This window comes from Metopolophium dirhodum, chromosome 1 (genome assembly GCF_019925205.1).
Source record: "Metopolophium dirhodum isolate CAU chromosome 1, ASM1992520v1, whole genome shotgun sequence".
Classification (NCBI taxonomy): Eukaryota; Metazoa; Arthropoda; class Insecta; order Hemiptera; family Aphididae; genus Metopolophium; species Metopolophium dirhodum.
The window spans coordinates 18,814,116-18,824,720 of NC_083560.1; the positions used below are offsets into that span (position 1 = coordinate 18,814,116).

Sequence of the window (10,605 nt, forward strand, 5' to 3'; positions counted from 1 at the left end):
TAAAAATGAAGGTCATAGTTCTTAAAAATATTTCGTTAAATGGAAGTTCGTTGTATGGAAGTTTCACTGTATAATGATAATATATACGACCGAACACAATATCACAACTGTCAACTATATATACCGTGGTCGTAGCGCGGATTTTGCGATTCTTGCGCACGGAGACTTCATCGCGAAAAAAAAATTCTGCGGGGCGGCGGGCGCGAAACAATTAACACCTCTACCTGCGCGCAGTATAACAATATATCTCATGGCTTACATGCATTACATAGGTACATATATATGAGTGAGACGGAATAAATGGGACACGGAACCCGTACATTTATATGAATTGTTTATTTTTTTCAAATGCGCATATAGGTAGATTCGCAATCGGAAGAGATTTCGAAAACAAAATGAAAAATGTTCACATCGCACGAAAAATTACTTTTTTTTTTAAATTTTTATTCGAAATAAACAGTCTACACATTTGTATGCACAATCAGTTTATGTGATAAGAGTATTACAATGATTTGACATTTTGAATAAGAAGCCACCCATTGACGACACTTTGTTTGATAATTATATATATATTTTTTTAAATTAATTAATTAATTAATTTTTTATATTTATATTTGGTTTTAATTAAGTTGGTTGCAGAAGGTCACGACACCACTTTTTTTTAGCCTACGCCAAGGATTTCCTGGGAGCGTTAGAGTAGAAGGATTTTTGATGAGAGGATTCTGATGGGTTAGTAGTCGCTTGTGAAAGCGCGAGTAAAAGAATTCTTCATTGATAAGCGCTTCTTATCATTGATATAGGTTTCATATGAAAGCCGTTATGTAAGGTTAGGTTTGAGACGTACCACGACGATGTATTGGATAGTCAAAAAAATGACTAAAAAAAAAATGTGAGTTGTGTAGAACTACGAACATATTAATTGTTCAATATCAATAATGATAATACAAACGAATAACATATTATATTGACGTGTCTATAATAATATATTATGCTAAAAAGATAATTAGACAATACACCTATTCATCCTGGTTTGAGCAATTCGCGATTGTGTTCAGTATTATTTTACATAATCATTTCGTATTCTAAGCGATACGAAATAAAAAATAATATTCAACCGTAACAGTAGTAATTATTACACAAATGCTTTGAGCGGGAATGTGAGTGACGGGGCAGAGTTTGAAGTTCGAGGAGTGTTGAAAGGGCCCCGACTGAGTGCGTCTGTACGTAGTGTTCGGCGGCTTAATGGATCTTTAATCCCCAGCATGAATAGGTGCCTAGGTAGATATATTATGATTTTATACGAAATCGAAACCGTGGTGGGAACAATTTGGTAATCTAAACGATACGGCACAAGTGCGCACGACGCACGAAATGTAACCATGAAAACGGCTGACACGAATCGGATCTCCGCGGCAGCCATAGTTAAAGTCTTTACACGATTCACAACTCAACTGGACGCATATAATATTATAATGTATTGTATACAATACGCGTGTAAAAGCCACACGAGTTAAAAAGAACGATCGATTTGCTCAACTATAATAGGTCTCTATAACGGGTTGACGTTGAATACTATGCGTTTTTCTTTCAAACTGATGATAATATGCGAAAACAAAAAAATGCACATCGATCAGAGGAATATTTACCTGCAGAACGAATAACAGCGGACGGGTATGCCTGTAGGCCATCGCTCGGCGGGACTCGGCTGCTTGCCCATGTAATATCAATATAGAAGTTATCAGGTAAGTTTAGGCAGGTTAATTGTTCAAGAGATCCGTCCACGGCACCGCGACCGCGGTATAGTGTCACTGCAGGCAAAGATATTCGAAATGAATTACGCGAGATTGTTATTTTCCATGCGGACTTATAAGTATTATATTATTTGTCTGCGCGGTATTTTGATCCATGATGAAGTCCTAAGACAGTGCATTATTTTGATTGGTCAATATTCGACCCTTCCAAACAAACAGTCTACACTATTTTACAGTACATAATACACAGTTTTTGCAAATAATATTTCCTTTTATTTTTTGTTCTCGTCATATAGGTAAGTACAGCCATAGTGTCTGCATAATACGGAATATTATATTTTAAATCTATAATACGGGGTTATATATTACTATATATTAGCGAAAAAATTAACTCGACTCTACAATTATTTAACTATGATTATATCACTTGTTGAGTCGTATAAAAGTGACTTTTAAAATGAAGCAGTCACTCGTGTTATGTAACTCAGACGAGAATAATATATTAATGACATTTTTAACCGATATTGACTTAAACGTTTTATCTAGCGCCGACGCCCTGCGGGTATATCATAATAATATTTTATGTATATTATATGTATAGCAATGAAATGTCACTGCCATATAGCGTTATCGTATATGAGAATAATATACAGAACGCGATCATAATATTGTATTATACGTCTATATATTTTAGGCACAGCTTATATTATTGTACGTCGCAGCTGCTGCAACTATAATTTATAATAGTCGTTGATGATAATTTAATATAATACAATACGCTGCAAGTCGGTACAAACTCAAACGTTCAATCTAATGATTAGGGTTGGAATGACACCTCGTACAGCATAATATGCCTCCCTATTTAGTGCCCAATATACTGCCTATATTACTGCCCGTATTATAGTGTTGCACTGTGTCGTGACTATATTTAATAAAGTTCAACACTACATGTATATTGTCGACAAAAAAAAATTCGTTTAAAAGCATATAAGTGTATTGGAACGTGAGTAATTCGAGTTATATAATATTGTAACGGAATTATTCTTAAATAAATTTTGATGGTAATTATTCGACTATGGGTTTATTTTATCGTCTGCAATTTATAGGTACGCAATTCAAGTTAATTTTTCACTGTAAAATTACAAAATTAGACACCTATTCGTTACTTTGTTTTTTGTAATAACTATACATTTTGAGAATCAATTGATAATATTCTGTGTATGGGCACCGAAGTACGGCCCATTATGGTTTTCTGACAACAACATAATGATATTAGCAATAGCTATACGTCAAAAAAAGTTTCGCTCTTGATATAAGTAAGTTTTTTATATAATATGGAAATAGTATACCTAGTTTGGAAAAATTCATCGTTGCGTTTAAAAAAAAATTAAGAAAATATAGAATAAAACGTGTTGAACTACATTATAATATCATCGTTTTTGATTCTTAAACAAATATAATTTCATCTATAATTTCATATTATTGTAGATTGTGTCATCACAATGCTTTAATGTATATTGAAAACGCAATTACTGGATAAGCTCCAGCGCAGATATTTTTGAAAATATAAAAATCACCAAGTGTCGAACGAGTGGAAGGTACAATACGTATAACTCGGCCGAATAAAATAAAAAAATAGCGACTCGATAACAATTTAATTACAATTTTTTGAAAGGTAATCGTCGCGATGTGTGCCCAATGCAATTGACCAATAAATATAACTATTCCAAAGAGCACTGCGTCTACGACGACGTTTTCCAACCGCAGTAGACCAAGTACACCATTATAACTACGCCTAAAAACACCGCTGCTGAGTTGGTGTAATCGTGGTTTATGGTCGCAATGGACAACGCAATTACTAGATGAGCTCCAGTGCCGAAACCTATTTTTGAAAATATAAAAATCACCAAGTGTCGAACGAGTGGTAGGTACAATACGTAAACTCGGCCGAATAAAATAAAAAATAGCTACTTGAGAACAATTTAATTACAATTTTTTGAAAGGTAATCGTCGCGATGTGTGCCCAATGCAATTGACCAATAAATGTAACTATTCCAAAGAGCACTGCGTCTACGACGACGTTTTCCAACCGCAGTAGACCAAGTACACCATCATAACTACGCCTAAAAACACCGGTGCTGAGTTGGTCTACCCGTGGTTTATGGTCGCAGTATACGTATGCGTGGTAACTGCGCAGCGTATGTATTTATAAACCGCGGTATATAACCGTAACCGTTTGTTTCGTTCCGTGCGGCGTATTTAGGGGGCGACGACGACGACGGTTTATTAATATTTGTGTGCAGCAGCTGTCGAGTCGGATATAAAGGCGAAAGCGAACAGTGAAAAATCTGTCGCACAGGTCGCGGGAAAAACGACAGATAACAATGATAATAGCAGCGATGCGCCGCGCGCATTACCATGCTATATAATAGTGTATTATAGTTACCTGTCCTGCCTGCCTACCTATATTATAATACGACGGTATTACAGTCGCACCGGTTTCGGCGCGCCGATCCTCCGCGCGCGCGCGCGCACCGGAACCGGATCGGAAGGGGGACAGCCACCGAACCGGGAGGGTGAACCCCGCACCGCGCCCATTGGTCCGCGCCATGCACGCCGGCCGGATTGGTCGCGGCGGCCAGCACGTGCGGTCGCGGGCGATACCTATGCGCGCCGTGTCGTACGGCGGCGGCGGCGACGGGGGCCGAACACCTGTCCGCGGCGCCGTGTGATATGCCGGGCGCGCGCCCTCCGCAGCCGCCGCAGCCGCCGTAGCCGCCGCCGCCGTGATCGTTTGGTGGGGGGAACGCCGCCGCCGAGAACGTGGAACCATACAGAACCACCTCTTCTCTCCCGGAGGCGACGACAACTCGCCGCATTCTCTTCGGCGACCCACACCGGAGAACGCGCCCGCCGCTGCACCGCATCTCAGTGAGTTCGACGCCGGTGCACCACGTACACCAACACCACTGCTGCACGCATTCCAGTCGTCGTCGCCGTAGCCGTCGCACGTGTCCCGTCGTCGTCCGCCGACAGAAGGAGATTTCGAGTTCTCGGCCGACTGAATATTTATTTTTTTTTTTTATCACGACGATATTAAAATATAATATACCGGATTAGTTTTTATTTTTTTTTTGGAATACCTACTGTCCGTTTTTTAAAAATTTTCGATCCGCCGCCGTATCACACCCGAACCCGCAGCAGCCGCAGCGGTTCGCGTGCATACGTAAAATGCGTATTTTCGAAGATCAACCGGCAACAATGATGCATCACAAGTTGACTTCGAAGAAGATGGATTACTCGCACTGTCCGCTCAAGAAACGTCCCGTGCACTTTGTCAAATGCGAGTACATCAAAGACGAGATGGATTTCGGTAAATATGAAATAATATCATTATAAGACTACTCCAGTCAGAACCGTTCGGAACATAATATTATTTTTTCTATACATTGTCATTCGCTAAGAGGTTATCGGCGTTTCCGCAAAAGTACACATTATACGCAATATATTATTTTTAAGACTTATTCATTTCAAGCGCACGAGAAAGTGCGCCTTGATATGCCGTTTTTCGCCACATCTCATCGTGTCAAGACGACGAGGGTGTTTTTTTCGCCCTCGATTTTAGAATATTCGATTACCCCGCGGCGCGGTTTATACATCCCACATTGAAGGTAGGTGCCCTCCGGAGTGCCCCCGGCCGACCCTCTTACATTATTCGAAAATATTCACTTGCTCTCGTCACATCAGTAATATAATAATATATTGAATTAATAATGTACGATCGTGATGCGTAATGACGACGTGCGATGGGAACCGGTGCGCCACCGACCGTGGGAAATGCCCTCCGAGGGTCACCCCTTTTTTTTTTTTTTTTTTGATTCGGTGCGCGACGTTTTCGCAATATACGACGACGCACTTCACCCCTCGCCAAACAACAATAATAATAAATATCAAATAAACCGTTATGGGCATGATAATATCATAAACGGCGGTGTATAACGACGACCGTTTATATTATACTGCACCCGATATACGACGTCACAGCTATAATAGTACGACACTGATTTTTTCCTTAGCACTATTATAGTATCCGACGGACAAAATATTATTGCGCGTCGCACATTATCGTCGCCGAAAAAAAAAAAAAAATAAATAAATAAACGACCCCCCTGAAACCACACTCGCGGGGAAACGCGTTATTGCCCATCGTAATATCGTATACCTACGCGAGGCAGAAAAACCGATCGATTTCGATATCAATATATTGTATATACGACATGACAGTAGTATAATAATGTTTTCGATCGGACCGTGGGATTGGGCGTGTTCTTTTGCCGGCGCCAATTCGACGTAACATATTATAGTCTTAAACGATAATATTATTACCTGAGCGTGGTAAATCGACTTCTCCGAATAATAACATAATGTATTATGTAGGTTACACGCGCGTCTTAGGCTTACGTCCATTTCGTTCTCGGTGATTCAAACGAGAAGTCTAAAAAATTTTGTTAAAATGTAAGACAAACAGGGTACCTCCTATACTGAGCATATAATATAATTTGATTATAGTGACGACCACCCCGGAACATCCCAAGCAACCCACCTCGTTCGATAAATTGTGAACCAGTGAAATCTGTACGACTATTTCCGTGTACGAGAAAATATCAAAAATTATTCATTTTTCCACACGTAATATTACTTTATGCGTTCGAAGACGTAATAAATAATTCGTATTGTGTTGATATTATTTTTTTTCGCTATTTATTTGATGTATGTCGCCGTAATGCGTCCCCTCTCGCCATTATACGATTAAATAAAAACCCAAAATTGGGACGATGGTAAAATTAGTTTTTAAAAAAATATATCGTTTCAAACAACAATAAATATTAATCGAAAATCGTTTTTGTTTTTTGCGCAGACAACGCGGACGAATGTTTGGAACCGGAAAACCTGAGCACTAAACCGCAAGACCTGAGCGTGAAAATCAAATCGGAACCGATTGCGTCAGTGGTGGTGAAAAAAGAATTGCCTCCGCCGTACGAACAGCACGAAAACGACGCGGCGCCTATGCAGCCGTCGTCGTCTCCGTACTACATCCCAATCCCACAACAACAACAACAACAGGAGCAGCTACAGCAGCACCAACACCAACAGCAAATGCGGCAGCAAGATCAACAGCACCGCCAACTGCAACAGCAACAACAACCGTTCCAGCCGACGGCCGTCAAGGCCGGGCCGCTGGAACCGCTGTGCCTGAACATCGCGGGCGACCACCACCCGGCCGCCGCGCAGGCCGCGGTCGCGGCGTACCATCACCACCATCACCGGCACTACGCGCCGGCCATAACGCCGAGGCCCGTGCCCGCCCAGTACCCGAGTACCGGTTACCTGTCCGGTTACATGTACCAGCACGGCGGCAGCGGCAGCGCGATGTTGGTGGCCGACAGAGCGTACCCCGTGGCCGCAGCGGCCGCGTACCCGCCGGCCATGATGGCCGTGGCCAGAGACGCTTCCCTGTCGCCGCCCGGCACGGCGGGCCGCACCGGTTCCGCCTTCAAGCCGCTCATGCAGCTCACGTCGCCCGGCGGCGCGGTGACGCCGATGCGCAGCCCGCCGGCGGCGTTGCCGCTGAGCTGGTACGGACGTACCGCGGTCAGCGGCTGGTCGCCGTCGTCGGCGGAAGCCATGGACGCGTCGCCGCCACTGCCTACGCCGTCGTCGGCGTCGTCATCAGCGTCGGCCGTATCGCCGGGCTACGGGCCGCCGCAGCCGTCGCACCATCACCAGCACACCGTACCGGCGCCACAGCAGCAGTACCAACTGCAGTACTCGGGCGAGAGCGACGCGACCACCGCGTCGTCGTCCGCCGGCGGAGGAGACGTGACGGCCGTCAAGCGCAAGTCGTCCGGCGTCGCGGCCGCCGCGGCCCGGTACAAGTGCGCCGCGTGCGCGAAGACGTACTCGACCGTGTCCGGGCTGACCAAGCACCAGCAGTACCACTGCGCGGACGACGAGGCGCAGTGCGCCGCGGCCAAGACGTTCCGGTGCAAGTACTGCGACAAGGCGTACAACACGCTCGGCGCGCTCAAGATGCACATCCGCACGCACACGCTGCCTTGCATCTGCAAGCTGTGCGGCAAGGCGTTCAGCCGGCCGTGGCTGCTGCAGGGCCACATCCGCACGCACACCGGCGAGAAGCCGTTCTCGTGCCAGCACTGCAACCGGGCGTTCGCCGACCGGTCCAACTTGCGCGCCCACCTGCAGACCCACTCGGACGTGAAGAAGTACTCGTGCCCGACGTGCAGCAAGACGTTCAGCCGCATGTCGCTGCTCACCAAGCACTGCGACACCGGATGTCCCCGCATGTTGCCCCAACACCAGCAGCAGCAGCAGCAACAGCAACAGACGGTCTAGACTGCCGCGCTACCCTTGCCCCCCGCCACCCTCCCCGCGCGCGCGCCTCATTATTGCGTACAATTATATGTTAAATTATTATTAAACATATCTTATATTTATATATTATTATCATATTCGTTTATGGTTATTATTATTATTTTTGATTATTATTATTATTATTACCAATTATTATTATTTTTTTTTTTTTTTGTCGACGCGGGCGCATCGTATTATATTATTGAGTCCAAAATACGGAGACAACGATTTAAAATTTTTATTTCGCGCAAACGAGCTGGTCGCGAGTACGCCCACACCTGCAGTTGTGTTGTAATTGTATCGAAGACCGAAAAAGATTTTTAGAAGTAAAATCCTACTTAAAAAACCGTTGCCCCGGCATATTATTATATAAAATGTTTTATTTACTATTAGACGTACGCTAGTCACTTTACTATCATGGATAATCATAACTGCACTGTGTTAGACTTTAAGTTCATTTTTTCTCCAATAACTTATTATATACTATTATTATTATTATTATTATTATTATTTCCATTATTATTTTGTTTAACGGGTACGTGTGCAGACGAATGCAGTGCACAATGTCACGCTGCAGCTGCGGTGATATTGCACTGCTATATTATTATTACGACGCGGTGACGTATTAATATTAAAACGATACAATAATGATTATAATATTATTGTGCTGTTGTGATATCATATCGTGAAAATCCCACGTCCCTCCCTTCGCCGTACCCGGTGGTGCCTATAACTATATTATATTATGTACAACATATTATTTCGCTTTGGGTGCACGAACGCTAACTATGACGATAAATCGCTCTTATATGTTATTGTTACATACACATACGGCGGAACTTTATTATTACTTGTGCCTATATATTATTTTGTTCTCATATATTATACTTATCACTGTAATATACATTATGTATATATGTGGACTGCTCTGATGTACCATATTATAATTAAGTCGCCATATACAGATATATAATGTTTAACTAGTCGTTCCCGTCGTTGTGTATACAATATATATATATATCTATATAATGTCATGTACGATAATAATATTATGTCTCATTTGTATATCAATTATTATTGTCATATTTATAATTATTATTTTTTTTCTCAATATACATCATATTTTTCTGTATTATTATTTAACCAACATTATTATATATTATTTCGTCGATCGACAGTGTCTATATATTTTCATTTAATAAAACAAAAAATGTGATACATAAACATATACTGCGTTATTGGATTATTTACAGCAAAGTTCCGAGATTTCCGAACCCTCGTCGTAGTAGCTCGGTGATTTACGAATAGACGAACATTAACGAGTTAAAAAGTTAAAAGTTTATTTTTACGTAACTAGTTACTTTTGGATTTTCATAACTTAACCGTTAACTTACTACATTTCTTTTTTAATTAACGTGAAATCAATAAATTAATTTTTCATTTTAAGAAGTAAGTTAAGTTAATTTATTTTATTTTGTTTTTAATTTAATTATATTTCACTATTTCAGTCTATTTTGTTTTCATGTCAAAAAATATTAACCGTAAATTGTTTAAAGTTAAAAATTTATATCATTCGAAGCTAACTTATATGGAAATACTGTGTATAAACACTACAGCCTAAAATTTAGTTTTGGGTTGGAAAAAAATTAAGCACGCTAACGTCGTATAAACAAATTAACTTTTTTTTTAACTTAATAAAAAGTCGACAAAAAGCGTGTATTACCTTTTAACTAGACCTGTGGTTAAATTAACTTTTTGTTATTGGTGCATATTAACTTGACTGAGTTAAAAAATTAACTTGCCCAGCCTTACTATTATATTATGATCGTATTATTATTATAAGTACCTGCGACAGCTAGTGCCCGGGCAGGGTTCTGAATATATAGGGCGAACAGGTTTATCGTCATTATTATAATTTTTTTTTTCTTTTCCGTCTTCTGCTTTTCCACGATCGTCGTCGTCGTCGTCGCGACTACCTGCTGATCGCGGGGCGGTGCGTGTCAAAAACACGCGTGAGAAACCCACGAACGGATGTGCAGGCGGCGACCGGGATAATATAATAATATTATGTATCGGGACGCAAACATTCGAAATCCCATCGGTTCGCCGTCGTCGACAATGGCCCGGATTTCTTGTTTGTGTCGGGTCAGTAGCGATTTTGAAGGATCGAACCATATACACATATAATATAGGTATGTATACCGCGGCGATGAATGCAAACACCGGCGGCGGCGGCGGCGGCGGCGACGTCGACGCAGGAAGAAAAGGAAGGGGAAAGAGGAAAAGACGAAGAAAAAAAGTAGGTAGTCCGTAGTGCAGTGGGTACATAACATGATATATATATATATATATGCATGTGTATTATATATAGGTAAGGTGTGTACCTACACGCACTCACGAAAATACGAGTGGTGCGCCGCGG

At 41.8% G+C, this 10,605-nt stretch overlaps 1 protein-coding gene across 1 annotated transcript; it reads left to right on the forward strand.

Annotated features, from left to right (window-relative positions):
- The first annotated feature begins 4,597 nt into the window (after positions 1-4,597).
- Positions 4,598-9,411, forward strand: LOC132935798 (protein escargot-like). The gene is made up of 2 exons (XM_061002419.1): positions 4,598-5,124; positions 6,670-9,411. The coding sequence occupies exons 1-2, from the start codon at positions 4,983-4,985 to the stop codon at positions 8,163-8,165; spliced, it is 1,638 nt and encodes a 545-aa protein (XP_060858402.1). The 5' UTR covers positions 4,598-4,982; the 3' UTR covers positions 8,166-9,411.
- The last annotated feature ends 1,194 nt before the right edge of the window (positions 9,412-10,605 follow it).